Here is a 20,536-nt window from a genome sequence, read left to right on the forward strand (position 1 = left end):
TCAAAGATTCCAAAATGTTTCCAGGGTGATGGTATGGGGATGTATCTCCAAAAATTTGAAGGTTCCCTTGCTGTTCATCGAACCTGGTGTTAAAATCGACACTAAATACTACATCGACAATGTTTTGAAGAACCATTTGCTTCCCATTGTCAGAAAACACTTCAAGAATACGCCATACTGCTTCCAACAAGATTCTGCACCGTCTCATCAGGCAAAAACTACACAGGCTTGGTGTGAGGACAATTTTCCGGATTTTATTTCTTCGAAAGACCTTGCTCTTCGCCTGATTTGAATCCTCTCGACTTCTCTGCATGGGGTTACATGCTTGGCAAACTAGGGAGTACCAAAGGATTGACAGTGGACACTTTCAAGCAACGTTTGGAGAAGGTTTGGAATTAAATGCCTCAGGATATCGTGCGTGCCAGCTGTAACGCTTTCCAACAACGATTGCGACTGGTAATTAAAGCAAAGGGAGGAAGATTCGAATTGGACTATTTTAAGAGAAATGTTTTGGATGTACTTAAAATAAAATACACTCTAAATTGAAATTTATTCAAGCGTTTAATTTTTGTGACCATTTGCTTTACTGGCAGTTATTACTACTCACCCTGTAAATGCTTTCTAATTTGAAATAAACAGTTAGCCAAAAAAAGTACTTATTGAATACGTATACCTAACATTTCATTAGGAATAGTAGTAAGAAAAAAATCATTGCGGCCCGCACCACGCTATATCTGGCCACCACTGTTATAACTACACCCAAACTAGCGGTGGCAGAAAACATGTCATCTTTGGCAGAAAAGATGCCATTTCCTGTGCATGAGAGTCAAATGCGCAAATAACGAGCTATTTTAAAAGCTTAAAAATGGTTTGTATGTATGCGAGCAGACATCTCTTTCTGTTTTTTTTCTCTTTTCATTTGGGATTGTGCAAAAAAAGAAAAGTCCATACGACGTCAATGGGGATCGAACCAAGGCCGGCTGAAATGCAAAGTTACTTTACACGACCACGCTATCCATATAGCTGCCAGCGATAACATTTTATGTTATCTTTCAGCTCATTTAATGTAACAAATCGGGATGCCAGAACATGTGCTAAAAATTAACTTTGGGTGTAGTGCTCAATAAAATAACGTTTTCAATTTTCTCCTAAAAGTAGGTTAGAAATTTGGTTCTTTGGTACACAGCCTCATGGAATGGGCCATGACAAAACAATCATAACACCATCTGGTTTGTCAAAGTGGGCGAACAAAATGGCAAATACGATTCACAATGTCACAGAAAGTAGAAGAATGGTTTTTCTCGTATTTTCAGCTATATGCATGTATTAAAAATTGTCATTTTTAATGTTATGTTAAATTGTCATTGTTATGTTCGGTTCCACTGACGGTTGCGTTGAATAAGAATGGATCTTTTAAATGAACTGACCTACACGGTTCATAGGTTGTAACGTGGTATGACTTTTCCTGCCTTTGTAAAGTATAATTAACCAAATAATCCGTGCTGTTCAATCAGCTGGGCAAATAAAAAAATCATTGCATGACGATTCGTGAGTTCCACCCACGCACAGCATCGCTTGCATAAGCTACATCTGTTTCTGGCTGTGCCGGCTAAACCCATACATTAACTAGTTTACGAAGTACCCAATGCATCTAGTGAGTGGGCTTTGCTTAGTGCTCCCGTAGATGCCGTCCTACCAGAGGCGGTGACACTTCTGCCTGCAACCACTTGTCGCCTCTTGTTCCACCCTTAGATGCTGCTGCTCCGGTTTTATGGCTAGCTTACAGCACACACTATCATAGACTCGTGAGAGCTGGCTGAAACGGAAGGCGAGCATTCTCGTGAATATGTATCCATCACATCTGCGAGGCGGCCACTGAAATGTCAGTCGCCTTCGTCAGTGTCCTTTGTTGGCTGGAAAAGCGCAGATCATTACCGAAGAAAATCTCGCGCGCCTAACTGTGTGTTCGTGGCTATTTTCATCTGGAGTTTCGCCCCAGCAATCGCTGGATAAGTTCCGGGAAGCATTTGCCCGCACGGTACCTTATTCCGAACAACGTCCGGACAATGTAGAATCTGTAAAATGACCCGAAAGTGATCCGAGTTTGCTTCCGTATGGTGGCACCATGTTCTGCACCTACACGACCAGCAAACGAGTTTTTCTAAAAGAAAATGAGATCCATATTTTCGTTATAGAGTGAGACATGAATAGTAGGGGGGATCAAGTAAAAAAGAGAGAAAAAATACGAAAATTAGCAGCAGAGGCAGCGCGTGGAGCTGGATGGAAACAAAAAGAGAAAAGTTGTATTGAATGTGAAAAGAGCAACTGGTGTAGTGAGAAAATTGGATTTTTCCTCGCGGGAGTGAAGCCAACCATTGGGTGGTTTGTTGGTGCCGAGGAAGTGAGAAATCGTGACAAAAACGACGTCGGGAATCGTTCAGAAGTGCGTTCATACATTCGTTTGACGAATGCAGAAATATTGTACACGTAGATTATTTGCGATAACAGCTTGTTCGACGTATAACACGCAACAGGAAGCTGGCTCGCGAAGTTCGCTTGCCGCCTATTCGAGACTATTAAAGGTCATCTAAGTGCTGTTTTGTGTAGCGAAGCACTTGGAAACACAGGGAAAAGAGTGTGATAATTTTTGTGATATGTGATAAGGAGGATGAAGTCCGGGAACTGAATTCGCAGTAGTGTTGGGCGTCGATAACCTTGACGATAGGAGGTGTTTTGGGATTGTTTTTGCAATGTTTTGGATACCAGAGTAAAAGTTATACGATATATTTATTGCAACAAAGACTGAATCAAACACAGCTGCACAAGAGTCAGCGTTTATGTACATACATGTGTGAGTAGGTTCCCACCGAGCACTGCATGAACGTAATTGCGCGCCAGCGAGAGTCCGCTTTAGTAATTGTGTGCAATGATTTGAGCCCTCCCCCACCCCACACGATTCAAAACAATCTCCGCGTGGAATGAAGTGTGACTGTGTATGGTTCACTGTATTATGCGTGTGATGTAAATAAAAACACGGGAATGAAACGAAACTTCTACTTCGTTTCGAGCCAGGAAAATAAAACAAGAGTGAATGAATGCAGCAGAGCTGATGCAAAAACGCTGCACAGGTTACCTATGTGTTCGATATAGTCGATCAATTGAGAAGCGATGAATTCTGTTTATTGAACTGTTCCATTTATACCGCAACTTTCATCCATACGCGTTTGTGGCCATGCCAATGCGAAAATATCGACCCACATTGACGACGTCTGCCAGCAGTAGTAGTAGCAACAGTAATAATTTGACCATTACGAATGTGACACCAACTATAACGACCCTGGCAGGCGCCACCAATCTAACCCATGTGGTAGCGCACCATCATCGCGCTGCTGCTCCTGCTCCCCAGAGAGTGGTCCACCACCATCATCACCACGCGGCGAATTGCAACTTGAATCTCATCTCCACTGCCACTGGGGCAACCTATCAGACCACACCACAATCAATTCCGTTACCACAACAGGCTCAGCAGGGCATACAAAGGACGATACCGGCTCCCCCGATACTCGATCCTCTGCCGCTATGTCTAGATGCGAACGGGACGTACCTCTGCACCGCCTACAATCCGCGATGCTACATCATACAGAAGGTAATTTATAAACTGCTCAAACAGTGTAAAAAATGAATGAATCGGCGGCCGACCAGCATGATCAACAAATAAACTTTTGTTTTCGCTCAACTTGTACAGGCGATAGCGCCCACGCGTACACAATATTAATGCTGCCCAAGCTAGGAAGCAAATACCCGACGCACGTGCTTCAATTATGCTCGAAAACATATGGTAGCAATTTTGCTTGCTGTCTTTAGTGCAAAACTGATGGAATGATGAATTATTCAATGTTTTAAGCTCGTCAAGCTCGACTGTACTTTTTATTCGATATAATAGGAGTACCGGTGAGTTTCTTCGTTTTTTTTCTCAAACATTAATGCTTTATTCTGCAGAAATGGTTGCAAATTTAATATTCAAAGTATTGCCCATCACTAGTCACAACTTTTTCTCATCTTTCTGGCAATTCACGGATCACTTTGCAGAAATAATTGGCCGGTTTGTTGGCTAACCACGAATCGATCCAATTTTTTTTTTTTTTTTTTTTATTAATTCGTTTATTTTTACAGGCTCAGTTACTTAAGTTTAAAGGAGCCGAATTCTTAAATATATTTTTAAAACTATATATATATAAACAATTTTCTTACATCTATGGTTAGTAAGGTGGAAAACCGATTACTCGCGGTGTACTCGAGTTTAGAAGGGTGACATATTTTTAGGAGAAGGATGGGATATAAGGAAATTGTAACAATGTTGATGAACACTCAATTCTTAAATCTATTCGTATATCTATAGTTTATTTACATTTCAACTTATTCTACTATTTATAGCAAGGGGACGAATTACCCGCAAAGGAAGGAAAGGAGGGTATAAGGATGTAGGGACAATCACACACGAAGATCTATAGCTTTAAGGAAAACATATATATGGGACATGTAATCAAGGTCTAACCGAGCCAACACATCTCTCACCGGCACATTGGGCTGTCTTCCTCGGGCCCGAAGGGAGTTTTCTAAATTCGATCTGGCGACCAGATACACCTCGCATGACCAAACAACGTGCTCGATGTCGTGATAACCTTGGCCACAAACGCAGAGATTGCTGCTGGCAAGATTGAAACGGAAGAGTAGTGCATCAAACGAACAGTGATTGGACATGAGTCGGGAGAAGGTGCGAATAAAGTCCCGACTCAAATCCAGACTTTTGAACCACGGTTTGAGGCTAACCTTTGGGATAATCGAGTGAAACCACCGGCCCAATTCATCTTCATTCCACTTGCGTTGCCAGTTAGCGATGGTATTTTTGCGAACTAAAGAATAAAATTCATTGAAGGCGATTTGACGCTGATATATATCGCCTTCAATTGCACCTACCTTTGCTAATGAGTCAGCCCTCTCATTACCCGGAATTGAGCAATGTGAAGGGACCCAGACAAAGGTAATGACATAACAGCGTCTGGTTAAAGCACTCAAAATTTCTCGTATTCTCTCAAGGAAGTACGGCGAGTGCTTTTCCGGCCTCACTGAACGGATAGCTTCGACAGAGCTAAGACTATCCGTTACAATGTAATAGTGTTCAACAGGTCGTGAGGCGACGCTGTCCAGCGCCCAGTATATCGCTGCCAATTCAGCAATATATACCGAGCAAGGATTCTGAAGACTGTGTGAGGTGCTAAAAAATACGTTGAACACTCCAAATCCTGTGGACTCATTCATAGAGGACCCATCAGTAAAGTATATATTATCACAATTGATACGCCCATACTTTGCATTGAAGATTGTAGGAACGAACCCCAATCTAAGATAATCTGGATTTTCATGGATTTTCTCCTTCATGAACAGATCGAAATGTACAGAGGAATTGATGTAGTCAGGAAAACAAACACGGTTGGGAATATACGAAGAAGGAACAACCTGCATAGAGGTGAATTCATGATATGAACTCATGAATCTAGAATGAAAATTTAGCTCGATCAATTGCTCAAAATTTCCGATCACCAATGGATTCATAACCTTACACCGGATGAGGAACCGAAGAGATAATAAATTGAAGCGATCTTTTAGTGGGAGTACGCCTGCCAAAACCTCGAGACTCATGGTATGCGTTGAGAGCATACATCCCAACGCGATACGGAGACAAAGATACTGAATTCGCTCGAGTTTAATGAGGTGTGTTTTGGCAGCTGATTGAAAACAGAAACTGCCATACTCCATCACTGAGAGAATAGTTGTTCGATACAACATTATAAGATCTTCGGGATGGGCTCCCCACCAGGTGCCGGTAATTGTACGGAGAAAGTTTATTCTTTGTTGACATTTTTTACTCAGATACCTAATATGGGCCCCCCAAGTACATTTAAAGTCGAACCAGACCCCAAGATACTTGAATGACATAGCATGAGTGATCGGTTCACCCAAAAGTTGAAGCTTTGGTTTTGCTGGTCTATGCTTCCTAGAAAAAACCACCATCTCTGTTTTCTCCGTGGAGAATTCGATCCCTAGCCCAATGGCCCAGGTTGAAAAATTGTTCAAAGTATCTTGTAAGGGTCCTTGCAGGTCGGATTCGTTTGATCCTACGACAGACACCACTCCATCATCTGCAAGTTGTCTTAGGCTGCAATTTTGTGTAAGGCAATTGTCGATGTCGCTTACATAGAAGTTGTACAAAAGGGGGCTTAAACATGAGCCCTGGGGGAGGCCCATGTAAGAGACCCGACTTACTGCCGAATCTCCGTGAGAAAAGTTCAAATGTTTCTCACAAAGCAAGTTATATAACATATTATTCAATAGAGGCGGCAGACCCCGAGAGTGTAATTTGTCTGACAAAACCTCTATTGAAACAGAATCAAAGGCCCCCTTTATGTCCAAGAATACTGAAGCCATTTGTTTTTTTTTGGCGTAAGCCATTTGAATTTCTGAAGAAAGCAACGCAAGACAATCATTCGTCCCCTTGCCCCTGCGGAACCCATATTGTGTATCTGAGAGTAGGCCATTCGTTTCAACCCATCGATCAAGGCGAAACAAGATCATTTTCTCCAACAATTTCCGTATACAAGACAGCATTGCTATTGGGCGGTACGAATTGAAGTCGGACGCGGGTTTTCCGGGTTTTTGAATAGCTATAACTCGTACTTGTCTCCAATCATCTGGAACAATATTATGCTCCAGAAACCGATTGAATAAGTTCAACAAGCGATGTTTCGCCACATCAGGGAGATTTTTCAGCAAGTTGAACTTAATTCTATCCGATCCCGGAGCAGAATTGTTACATGAAAGGAGAGCAAGAGAGAATTCTACCATCGAAAACTCGGAATCAAGATCGCACCTATCTTGTGGTATATCTCGAACAATTTTTTGCACAGGAGCGGAATCAGGACAAACCTTCCGTGCAAAATTCAAAATCCATCGATGTGAATATTCTTCGCTTTCATTCGTTGAAGAGCGATTTCTCATGTTTCGAGCCACTTTCCATAATTTTTTCATTGACGTTTCTCGTGACAAACCTCCCACGAAATTTCGCCAATAAGCACGTTTTTTCCCTTTGATCAAGTTTTTAAATTGATTTTCAAGGTCCAAATACGTCTGAAAATTTTCAGGGGTTCCACGTTTCCGAAAAGCTTTAAATGCATTCGATTTTTCTACATAAAGCTTGGAACATATGCTATCCCACCATGGATTGGGAGGCCTTCGACGAATAGTGGAACCTGGGATGGGTTTCGTTTGAGCGCGAACCGCGCTGTCATAGATCAAACGAGAAAGAAAGTTATACTCCTCCAATGGAGGTAAACCATCTCTGGAATTGATGGCTAGAGCAATCGCGTCCGAATATTTTTTCCAGTCAATGTGTCTTGTGAGGTCATATGCCATGTTTATAGATTCAGAAGAATTCGACCCAATGGTGATGGAAATTTTGATTGGCAAGTGATCACTACCGTTGGGGTCCTGGATTACATTCCACTTGCAATCTAACGATAGTGAATTCGAGCAAAGCGAGAGGTCAAGAGCACTTGGGTTAGCAGGAGGTTTAGGCACACGTGTTGTTTCCCCAGTGTTCAAAACGGTCATATTGAAGTTGTTACAAAGGTCATATATCAACAATGAACGATTGTCGTCGTACTGTTCCCCCCAGGCAGTTCCGTGAGAGTTGAAGTCTCCCAAGATCAATCGTGGCTCAGGAAGGAGTGAGCACATGTCATCAAGTTGTTTGCGGCTAACCGCAGCTCTCGGAGGCCAATACAAGCTGACAATACAGAGGTCTTTGCCTCTGATGTTTGCATGACAAGCAACAGCTTCGATCCCTCCAATAGGTGGAAGGTCAATTCGAAAAAATGAGTGGCACTTATTGATCCCCAATAGTACCCCTCCGTATCTGTCATCACGGTCCAAGCGTATAATATTAAAATCGTGGAAAAAGATATCATCTCGCGAAGAAAGCCAAGTTTCGGACAGAGCAAAAACATCACAATTGAAGTTATGAATTAAAAATTTGAATGTATCCAATTTAGGGATAAGACTACGACAATTCCACTGAAAAACAGTGATATCTCCGACCTCTCTATCTAAATTAGACATCAAGAGAGATAATCATTGCAAGGAGGGGCCATGTTTGCATCAATTGCTGTAAAATTGTCTTTAATACTGGAAGCATTGAGATGACAATGGTTCTGATGGAGTCGGAAACATTAAAACACTTGAAGATTTGATCCAAAAGGTCAGACAACTTTATAAATCCCGATTGGGAAGTTGAGCTGGACGGAAAAATAGGGACAGTTGGGGTTTTTGATGTCCCCTCGAGTGCTGGGTCGTTCGAAGATGAACTATTCCCACGGAAACCAGGAGGAACCTGATTTTGCTTGTCCGCTGCACTCGATTTTTTAGGCAAGCTAACTGGGGGTATCACCGGGGGGACTTGTTCTTGAACTTTGGGAGTGGTCACATTTTTGCGCCGGGGATTCCCTTTGAAAATAAACGGTGTGCCCCCGTTAGCTGTGTCCGCTTCCATTTCATCAACTGGCAACGTGGAAAAGCTATTGTGTGTTGAGATTGGTTGTTGTTGTTGTTGGGCCAGTGGAGAAGCGCCCTTTAAAATTTCCGCAAAAGTGCGCTTCGAGCGTTCCTTTAAAGAGCGCTTCTGTTTCTCCCAGCGACTCTTGTAAGTTTCACAAGCTGAGAGCGCGTGTGGGGATCCTCCGCAATATGGACACTTATGCTCAGTCGCACTGCAGGATTTCCCCTCATGTTGCTCTCCGCAAGTGGCACAGCGCTCCTTGTTGGCACAATAATCTGAAGTGTGACCAACTGACTTGCATTTGTTGCAAGTCATGGGCTTTGGCACGAAGAGTCGCACAGGTAGTCTCAATTTGTCCACCATAACGTAGTCAGGGAGGGCGGCACCAGCAAAGGTGACTCGAAACGAGTCTGACGGCGTAAATTTAGTTTGGTCCCCATCATGGGAGAGTTTCCCGAGTTGGCGACAGTCCAAGATCTTTACTTCCATTGAAGGAAGCTTCTTGAACTTGCCTTTTCCTTCTTTTTTTATTTGTTCGCTCGTCAGACCCGTTTCAGTTATCACCCCCTCAATTTCTACGTTATGGGAGGGTATAAATGTTCTATATTCGAGAGTGAAGTGTTGGTCAGCAACAATTTCGTTTGCGTGTTTCCGTTCATTCACGACAACCCGCAATTTGTTCGGTCTAACCCTGCGAATTTCAGATACAGAAGTGTATCTGGCCAGATCTTTCATGATCTGAATCACGTTAAGGCTTTTTCCTTTTGGTTTTGGCCGGAGGAAAACAACCCACGGGCCAGTTCCAGGTGCATCTTCTGGATAAACTCTGACACGTGGAGCGGAAACAACAGAGGGAGAAGACGAGGACGAGGATTGGGTTGGATCGGAAACATCAGAAGGGGGAAGCGAAATCGATGATGGTAGAGGGGGAGTGGAAGTAACAGTCGGTTCAGAAGGGAGGCTTGCTATTTTCTTAGAGGGGGGCTTGGAAGGATGAGCAGATTCGTCCCCAGAAGAATTATCTTCTTTTTGAGGGACTCGTTTATGTTTTTTCCCAGATCTTAAATGGGATTCATTATCGGAGATCTCCATCTCTGGAGATCCTCCACTATCCTCCATTTTACAAAAATTTCTGTCTTATTTCTAATATATTATTGATTTTAACAATATTCTCGAAAAAAAAAATAACAAAACAAAAATAAATTATGATAATAATATTAAACAATGAACAAATGAGTTGAATAATAATATTAATATTAAATATGTGTACCTTAAAATAAAAGTTGTTCCGATACTGCGCTCTACTGCCCTAACCAGGGAGAGACAGAGGCTACGCGCTATGGATCAACACAATAGCGCAAGAATAGCTCACACGGTCACGTGATGTTAATTCCCGTTAACGACAGCCACACGATGGCGATCCCGTTATGCCGATGTTCAACAGCCGCCAAGGGCTGCAAGCTGCAAGAGCGCTGCTTCCTTTGTTCCACTTCACAAAAGGTCAATTCGAAAGCGGACAGCAATGACCTTCACTCGTACACTATACCAATCGCACAATAGTAAAAGTGGCAACGCACAATAACGACACTGAACTTTACTCGTCAAGAGTTGGATAGCGAATGATCCAATTTATGACTTCATCAAAAATGGAGAAGTGCTGGTCAGGCAGGCCATGTTGCATCGATCGTTGTTTACGCTTCAACTTTTTGACATATACTGAAAAACACGCGCAATGACAGTAGCCTTCCAACGAATGTCTGGAAATTTGATTAATTGGAATAATAAACAAGTTACGCTATATGTTGTAAAACCTAAGAAACTTACCGGTACACCTAATACATATTACAAAGTACGTCACGTTTTCTTACTAAGCGCACGTTCCTGGGTCCAATCGCAGAACTGTTCATTGAACGATCTTCTAATCTACCCTTTAAAATTACTTTTTACTATAAAATTTCAGCACTTCTACCAAAACTCGACTTTCTTATATCAAATTATTTTCAGTCACAATTCTCGTGCCAGATTTGTCCGTTACATGGAATAAATGTTTGATACAGGAAGTATTACAGAATAAAGACAGTCCTAAATCGGACAATTCCTTTCTCGAGTTTTGCTCTTATCAACACATTCGGCGGTCCATTTTCATTTATATAGATAGAAGAAGATATGGGAGTGCGTTTTATCACATTAAAGTTCATTTCCACTTTCGAGTGAAGATCAATTTCGTTAGCGCAAACATCAAATGGACTAACAACACTTGTCAATATGTCATTGTAGAACATATGCGAATTGAATTAAAATTTTCAATTGTCATGTTTAGTTGGAATATGTTTGGTTGAAATATGTGTATTATTTTTACGGGACCCCCTCTCCATTCAAGAGAAGGGAGGGGTGTCATACCACCATAGAAACATTTCTTGTACCCAAAAACACTCACAACCCAAATTTGGCTCCATTTGCTTGATTAGTTATCTAGTAAAAGAAGTTTGTGTTTCATTTGTATGACAGCACCCTTGCCCTTAAAGAGGGGGTAGGTGTGTCGAACCACCATAGAGACATTTATTGCTCTCTAAAACCTCCAAAAACTTGTGGTTAAACTTGCTTGATAAGTTCTCGAGTTATGCACAAATTTGTGTTTGATTTGTATGACAGCTCCCCCTTAGACAGGTGGGTGGAGTGTCTAACCACCGTAAAAACATTTATTGCACTCTTAAACCTCCACATGTCCAATTTGATTTCATTTGCTTGATTAATTCTCGAGTAATGCAGAAATTTGTATTTCATTTGTATGGCAGACCGAGCCCCCGCCCCTACCCCTTAGAGAGGCAAGTGGAGTGTCTAACTACCATAGACACATTTATTGCACCCTAAAATCTTCATATAACTAATTCGGTCTCGTATGCTTGATTAATTCTCGAGTATTGCAGAAATTTGTGTTTCATTCATATGGCAGCCCTCCTTAGAGAAGGGGAGGAGTCTCGAAGTATCATAAGAACCTTTCCCGGTCCCAAAAACCCCTACAGACCAATTTTTCGATCGGTTCTGTAGTTTCCGAGTCCATAAGAATCAGACAGACATAAATCCATTTTTATATATTTAGATATTTATTTTTAAACATATCAAGAAACCAGTATCATAAAAAAAACAAAGCGAACTGGCTCTGTTGCAGGCATAAATATCTATTAATCGAACATTAAAAACAATGTTCCTACCCATATTGACATTAACGTAGTCATAGTCTCAGCTTCAGGTCCAACGTTTTTTTTTTCCAAGGCATGTCAAGAAAATTTCCGACCCGGGAAGATCCGTGACTGATTGGAATTGAACCCAATATCCAAAAGTTTCTACTTAGAATATAAAAGAGATCTGCTACAATCAGAAATAATCGATATAACCATCTGATGAAAAATAGTTCACGACAATTCTGAATGAGCTACCCCAATTTCAGTTTCCACTTCAGACCCTACAGAAAAAAAAAGTGTGAGCTACTTCAAAGTTTTTTGAATTTACTCGCACTCGCATCCCTCAAAACGTCAAAAACTGAATTTAGCGCTCGAATCAGGGATGCCAAATCTTTACATTGTCTTTACATGTCTCTATTTTTAAGATATTTGAAATTTGAAAATGGTTCTAGTTTCACTCATGTAGGTATAGCATTCCTCATGAGTGTATCTTGCGTTGTATTTGTGGAGTGATTAAATCCAACAGTTTTTTTTCACTTTTTCAGGTGTTATTCACAACACTGCTCTGTACTCTCGGAGATCATCATCGTAGAGTTACTTCAATATTGTATTTGTTTCTCCTTTTCTTTGCATCCAATTCCTGGCTCGAATCCTTTTTTCTTTCTGCTTTTTCCGGATAGTACCTTCAGTTCAAAGAAATTCAGCACAAAGTATTTTTAAACACGGCCAGCGTATGTTTCGCGATAAAATTGTGTAATGTTAATTTAACTGAAAACCTAAGACGAAAACTGCCAATAAAGAAGTCGATTTCGGATCAATCATCTGACAAATTTGGATCTGATTGCTGTTTCTGACTATTTGATGGACATTTGAAAAATCGCCTGGCATCTCTGGTAAACCTGTGCCGTAGTATCTAGTTTCTTGCCAGCAGCTCACATTGTGTGAACGGACAAGGCGAGTCAACGATTTGTCAAGCGAGTTCACCGGGTCAGTAGCTGCTCATTGTGAAGTCAGCTACTAGCAACGTATAAAAGGGCCTTTAGTCCAAGCCAACCCACTGCAAAACTGCGTAGACAACGCTCGTTTTTTTTCTTTTTTCATCATCATTACGAACATGGCAGTTTGAGATATCTGCAAACAAAATTAAAATTTCAATAATTAATAAACATAAATAAATTATTTTACAAAAAAATTCGAAAACCTGTTTACAAAACAGATTTGTGACAGTGACAACGATCGCCAAATAAAAAATCGGTTTGATGAGACCTACGCTGCCGTTCTACGCATAGTTGTCCCATGTTACTTTTTGATAGGGTTACCGTTTGTCCTGATTTAGAAGGACATGTCCTGATTTTGAGATCTTTTCGGGGCGTCCTGATTTATTTTCCACAATCTAGCCTTTGTCCTGATGTTCATGAGAAATTCAATTTTGTTGCAGAATCAGAATTATTTTCAGTGTATCATACTTTTGAATAAACCGTTTTTATTGAAAACCAAAGTTTTGTGAGCATATAAAGAATAGCAGGTAGATCTTCCACAAGATCTTTCAACTGTTTTGTTTTGATTCCAAGTTAATTTTTTTTTCGAATGTCTACGCGAAAGTGTCATTCCACCGACAAATTGCGCCAGAAGTACCCCTTTTTCACAAAACAATTTGAGGATTATGAGGCCAACGCTGTATATGTGATTCATTAGTGTCGGTGACTCATAGCGGTATTTAGATTCAACCACTTTGTCGAAACATAAGTTCGAAATCAACAATGAAACATTACAGGTAGATCTGATTAGGAAAAGCATATCCAAACATCGAAAAACTGCCAGAATATTCGATTGGCATCCACTTCCAAATCCATGCTTAACTATGTGGTGTAGAAATTCAGAGAATAAATTTTGCTTCTCACTAATGGAACACGAAGAATACGCGAAATCCAATTGTACTCACAACAATGCCATAGTGGAACTAATGAGATTTTTTTTTTCAAACTTTCCCTCAAAGTTTTTCAAAAATATCAAAATTTTTCTCACCATAACATTAATCTAGGGGCAGAGACAAGTACAACAAAATGTACTGCTCAAATTGGACCATTCCTTACTCGGGTTTTACGCTTAGCATCAAATTTGACCTTTCATTTTTATTTATATAGGTAGAAGATATAGGAGTGCGTTATTTTGCCTGAAAATTCATTTCCACCTTCGAACAAAGACCAATAGCGCAAATAGCGCAAACATCGAATGGGCTAACAACGCTTATCATGATGTGATTTTCGAACATATGAGAATTCTCCGACTCCGAATTTTCCGAACTTCATTCAGAGTTTTCCGGAAATTTTCCGATTTTTCTCTCCACTATATTGATCTACGGGAAGAGACGATTACAACAAAATGAAGAAGGCTAAAATCTGACCATCCCTTCTTTGGGTTTTCCGCTTACGAACAGATTTTGCCTTTCATTTTTATTTATATAGATATCTCAATAAACCACAAAGGTTTGGTCATCATCGCAACTGTGACAGGTGTCCTGATTTTCAACTCCGCCTAGATGGTATCCCTACTTTTTGACAATATCCACTTTTCTTCATAAACCGATGTTTTTATCCTTAATCTTTCGGAAAAACACGAAAAAAAATTATTGTTTGTTTTCAGCTTTTAAAAAAACAACATCGAGCTCAATTGTCCCATGTTGATATTCTAAGCATAAATGTACCAATATGTATTTTTCGTAGATCTATATAAAATGAATCGGTTCAAGAACAAGAATGTTATGTCAAGCTTTCAGCAGGGTTAAAGTTAATAATAATTTGTTGCCCCTCTAACCTCGAGTAAACCGCGAGTAATCGGTCGAAACCTACTAAACATAGATTTAAGTTGAAATTCTGTAAAAACAAATCATGAATTAGTGGCTCCGCAAAGCTCATGCGATTGAGCCTTACAAATAAATGAATTGAAAAAAAAAAAAAAAAGTTAATAATATTTATTATTGATGCAATCGTTTCTGGGTTGGAAGAACGGACTAATTTTCAAGCAAATAAAAGAAGTTTAACAGGGCGCGTGTACATCTTGCGAATGCCTAATAACAATGGGATTTATATTCTGCAAAGGTATTGCAGATCACTCCCTTCTTCGTAAAACGAAGATTTTAGGCCTAATTTCGGAAAAAACACAAAAAACTTATTGTTTGTTCCCAGTATTTTAGAAAACAACATCAAGTTCAGTCGTCTTATGTTGATATTCTAGGCATAATTGTTCCACCATGAATTTTCAAACCCGTAATCAAGTTTGATTGATTCAAGCGAAGGGAACATTTCACATTTCATTAGACAATAGTTCACAGCTTATTAAAACCCTGGTGTATTGCAAAACTGAAATGCTTAAAGCTTCTGGTAGACAAATATGATACAAAACATTGATTGAATTTTTCTCAGTTGCTGATTTTGGAACATGGGACAACTATGAGTAGAACAGCGAAAAACTTTTGCACGTGTGTAGGTATGTTTTTGAGTTCATATATTTCTTTTATTTATCAATTCCTTCTCTGTTTTTGCCACAAAATTGTTGGAGTAGATCTTACGATTCAGGTTTGCCCAGAAATTCTCGATGGGACGCAGCTGGAAGACATTGGGCGGGTTCACCAACTTGGGTACCACATCGATATTCAACCGATGAACGACGCAACTTCCGGCAGGCACTTCGTACTATAAATTTCCCCGTCAGTCCGAAGCTAAAGAAGAGCGGCTTTGACATTCCCTTCTCGCTGATTGTCAGCCACAGCAGCACTTTCTTGGGGAACTTGGCGTGTGAAATAAACTTCACTTCGGAGCTCACTTCCTTCGTAGGGGAGTAAAATACGAAGTTCCCTGCCAGTCGTTGCCATTCAGAGTGAGATAGGATTCGTCGTCCATCACTACCGCCAGGTCGCGATTCACCGGGAAAATCGATTTGACCATCTTATTCAGCCGCTGCCGCTACGTCATTGCCTGCAGCTCCGAGACTAGTGGACGGGACTTCCGCTTCCTGACATGTATGTCCATATTCGCCAGGTACTTTTTCACTGTTTGGCCGGTTGCACCGACCTCCCGGCCAAGCGCACGCAGCGATGTAGCCATTTTTCCCTCGATCTTCTTCTTCAGCATCCTTTGGAGCTTCTTGTCGCTCAGGGTCTTCGGTCGTCCTAAACCGGATTTTCTTTCGATGCTCTGATTGTTGTCCAATAGTGCCAAGATGTTGTAGATGCTGGAACAGGCGTATCCGGCATCCACAAAGCGCCGCACGAAGTCCGTTTTCGACGCGGTGGGGTAGCGTTCTTTGAACGCGCACACTTCTGAACGGAGTAGCTTCACTGTTTTCGTCATCACGGTTAGAGTTCGACTGATAAAGCAGTATTTTTTTTCTGCTGACTCATGGGTTACTATGATTGATGCTGCATGGGTAGTTTCGTCAGTGCGTCATTACTCGAGAATTAATCAAGCTAATGGAACTAAATTTTGCATGTAGATGTTTTAGGGTGCAATAAATGATTCTATGGTATTTAGATACTCCTTCTCCCTCTCTTAGGTGGGGCTGCCATAAAAATGAAACACAAATTTCTGCATAACTCGAGAACTAGTCAAGCAAATGAAACCAAATTTGGCATGTGGAGGTTTTTGGGTGCAATAAATGTTTTTATGGTGGTTAGACACTCCACCCCCTCTCTAAGGGGGAGCTGCCATACAAATGAAAGACAAATTTCTGCATAATTCGAAAACTAATCAAGCAAACGGAGCCAAATTTGTGATGCGAATGTTTTATGGGAAAACGAAACGTTTCCATGGTGAATAGACACTTCTCTCCTCTCTCTTGGGGGGGGGGACTGTCATACAAATCAAGCATACATTTCTGCATAATTCAAGAACTAATCAAACAAACTGAACCAGGGGGAGGTGGCTGCCCTACAAATGAAACACAAATTACAGGGGGCATACAAACACAAACTTCTGCATAACTCGAGAACTAATCCAGCACAATTTGGGATGTGAGGGTTTTTGGGTATGAGAAATGTTTTCTATAATGGTATTACACCCCTCCCTCTTCTGGAATGGAGAGAGGGGCCCATAAACATATTACACATATTTCAACCAAAAATATTCCAACCAAACATGACAATTGAAATTTTCGGAAAACTCTGAAGGAAAAAGGGAAAATTCGAAAACTAAATTCCCATATGCTCTACGATTACATATTGACAAATGCGGTTAGTCGCAGAACTCGAGGAAGGAATTGTCCGATTTAGGGCAGTTTCTATTCTATCATATTTTCTGTATAAAACATTTATTCCATGTAACGGGGAAACATGTTATTTGCAAGTGGTTGAAAAATCTTGAACGAGAATTGTGTCTGAAAATAATCTGATATTATAATGATGAGTTTTGTTAAAAATACTAAGAGTTTTATAGTAAAAGGTAAATTCAATGGGGTCGATTAGAAGATCAATCAATGAACAGTTCTGCGATTGGACCCATGAACTTGCTCATAGTAAGAAAACGTGAATGTTCGAAGGTATTGATAACAAAAAAACAAATTTTGGGCGGGACAAAGTTTGCCGGGTCAGCTAGTATCGTAAATAAAAATTAAAACATGATGTATGTATGAAAAAATAACATTCTAAAATTACTGTTAAAAAATCTTACTCAAAAATTGTATTTAATATTAAAAACATTTATATCTCAAAACACCTCCCCTTCGATATTTTTTTATATATTTTTTATTGGAAAGCTCTTCCAATTTAACAAAGTTTGACGTACAGTGGTGCCGTAGTAAACTCACAAAAATGGAGATATTAATTTTCGATTTTTTTTTTAAATTTCAATACATTGTGAACTGTATAGAAATTTCACTAACATTATTTTCACATTAAAGAAATGATTAGGGGTAGTGGGGGCAAATTGGTCATGGGGGGCAAAGTGGTCACCTACTTGTTCGATAGTATAACTATTGACTATTGACACCGTTTTGATAGTCACCTTATGTTTGAAAAATTTAATGACTTTTGAGTCACCCTGTACTTCAGTAGTACTGTCATATGTCAAAATATAAATAAAAACAGAAATTGCTCTCACGATAGCCATTCGGCCGTAGTTCTGTGCGCATGGTATAGTAGCATAGAAATTACTTTGATGTTTGGGGGCAAAGTGGTCATAACATAGTGGTGGTCATAGGTACATAACGACTTACAATGTTCTGTTTACTAAAGCTAATATACCTTATCACATTCTGCTCTTGAAGAGGTTTCGTGGCTTTGACCCTGGAAAAATATGTCACTCCAACTAAACCAAGCCTCATTTTGCGAAACGTTATGTGTTTCTTACAAAGTTTTTGTATACATCAGAAAATTTAAATTGAGACTCTAGGAGAATAGACCAAGCTTATTTCATACGTGTACCTGTTATATAGAATATGATTTGAACAAATTTGGACGAAAAAAACGCATAAATCTATGACATTTAGCTTGATATGTGTGAGTGACCACTTTGCCCCCACTAGGTGACCACTTTTCCTCCAAGCAAAAAAAAGATCGATTTTTCACCTTTTTTTCTAATGATGAAAAATGTACTATTTTGATCCCCTATATATTGAAAACGGCTAGTCCGTTTTTCATGTAAAAATCGCATGTAGATAGCATTTTTTATGTTACTTTTCTTAAATGGTTAAGATTTCACAAAGCACTGAAATTTCGTTAATTTTCAATTCATATCTCTATTTTGGTGTGTTTACCACGGCACCACTATACGTCAAACTTTGTTAAATTGGAAGGGATTCTCAATAAAAATATGAAAAAAAAATGTCAAAGGGGAGGGGGATGTTTTGAGATAAAAAATGTTTAAAAATAAATTTAATTTTTGAGAAAGATTTTTTAACAGTTCATTTAAAATGTTATTTTTCTTAACTAGTGTTCGAAACGATGTTCGACCGGGAAGCACTATTTTATTGATAAACAACGACGGAAAGAATCGATCAAACAGATAGGTCTTTTTCGAAAGTTATCTCGCATATATTGTTGAATAAAGATGTGTTTTTTCGAAATGTGTATTTAACGTGTCCCCGTGGACATTATCAAGAACCTCTCCCCCCTCCGATGGACAAGCGTGGACATTGTGGTACCCCTACCCCACTAAAGTTGTCCACGTGGTATGTGGACAGCCCCTTATTAATCGTATTTAATAATTAATTATTTTTTTATTTTTTTCAGCTCACTCCCGCGCCAGTAAGTTGCATAACTTACGAAATTACACCAGTGGACCAATTCATGGCGTTCCCAGTGACAAGTGTTCCCAACACTATTGGTTCACCATGTATTGAAGAAATCACCAACTTTCCAAAGTCACAGCCAGCAACTGTGGACTTTGTACATCGTCAGCAACCGCAACTGTTGCAATACGGTGATAGTGTCGTCACGAGTGCCAATAGTTCCAACGTGATAACGTCAACCAGTAGCAGCTGTTTGGGACGTAATAGAAACCCCAGTGCATCGAAGAGTTCATCTAGTGGCCATAACGAATTGTTAAGTGTGATAGAAGCGATTGGAGCTGGAGCTAGCAGTAAGACTGAAGTAGTATCGATACCAACGGGGTGTACTCCAAAATTCACCTTCATAGGAAATAGTGTTTCGGCGAGTAGTGGTGTACCGGAAGTGACTGAACCACTGGTGGCCGAATTAGTAGAAGCGGGAGAAGAAGGCGCCATTAAAGTACAAAATATGCTACAGCCAACCACCTTGGCAATAAGCAGTCCAACGGGAAGCGGGTTCGCGCCATATAGCTACAAGCCTGGAAGCGTAACGACAGGTGGGTGGATTTGTTTTTATTTGATGCAATTGTGCGAAAACTATTAAAATGTTTACATATTTTGAGTAACTGTAACAGTATTGGAAATAATGTTATTTTTTGTACAAATGAACACAAATGAATTATAGCTTAAATTGCTTTGCAAGTGGATTTGAAACGATTGAACTATTAAGGGAAACACCTACTCTAGAAAGTAGAAAAAATGTTTTTTTTTTGTTTTCAGTATGCTTACACCTTCAGTTGTACCGAAAGGATTTTCCGATATTTCACCTCGTTAAAAAGTTACATCAAAAACTATGGGGTCGCCTCAAATGAAATAACCAAGCTGCACGAATCTTTAATGGCATTTTCCTCGGAACTCCGTTTTCTCTCAACTGGTGGGACGTTTATCTCAGAATCAAGTGGACCGATTTGGTTGATTTTTTTAGCATGTAAAAATGAATTATCCAAGTAGAAAATTCTTTGATATCTCAATTTTTAATTTTTTTTTTATTTTGAAATATTTTATTGTTGAAAAACAGCTAAGTTTCATTCAAATGGCAATTTTGGCAATTTTCCGATTTTGCAAAAATCACTATGTAACAATGTTGATAATTGTTCATGTTCATTCATTGTTTTTCATTTCTAAAGAAAATCGCACAAAAAAAAACGAAAAGGCAATATGTCGCAACCAGGTGTATGACACGATTATCGCTATCTCACTCTACCTACCGTCACCGCCTATCTCACTATCCCTCTGCTGTAAAAGTTCATCATCGACATCACGATATGTCAGATGGTGGTAAATTGGTAATTCGCGATAACGTCGACGTCTGGTGGCGACTTCAAGTTTGAGTCATAATTTGGGTCCCAAAATCGTTAGTGTAATCTCTACCAGATTAGAAGACACGAAGCTGATTTTCAAATTTTAAAATTTGAATGAAAAT

At 39.8% G+C, this 20,536-nt stretch overlaps 1 protein-coding gene across 2 annotated transcripts in view; it reads left to right on the forward strand.

The window, feature by feature from the left end:
* The first annotated feature begins 1,902 nt into the window (after nt 1-1,902).
* The window catches only part of LOC129764301 (la-related protein Larp4B), a 95,438-nt gene continuing 76,804 nt past the window's right edge, over nt 1,903-20,536 (forward strand). The window contains exons 1-3 of one of the 2 annotated variants that reach the window (XM_055763253.1): nt 1,903-3,646; nt 19,016-19,364; nt 19,422-19,610. In XM_055763253.1, the coding sequence (XP_055619228.1) occupies nt 3,233-3,646; nt 19,016-19,364; nt 19,422-19,610 (952 nt within the window). In that variant the 5' untranslated portion in view covers nt 1,903-3,232. Of the gene's footprint in view, nt 3,647-19,015; nt 19,611-20,536 lie in introns of both variants that reach the window. The other variant, XM_055763252.1, reaches the window with a different exon arrangement.

The sequence above is a fragment of the Toxorhynchites rutilus genome, chromosome 2 (assembly GCF_029784135.1).
Source record: "Toxorhynchites rutilus septentrionalis strain SRP chromosome 2, ASM2978413v1, whole genome shotgun sequence".
NCBI lineage: Eukaryota > Metazoa > Arthropoda > Insecta > Diptera > Culicidae > Toxorhynchites > Toxorhynchites rutilus.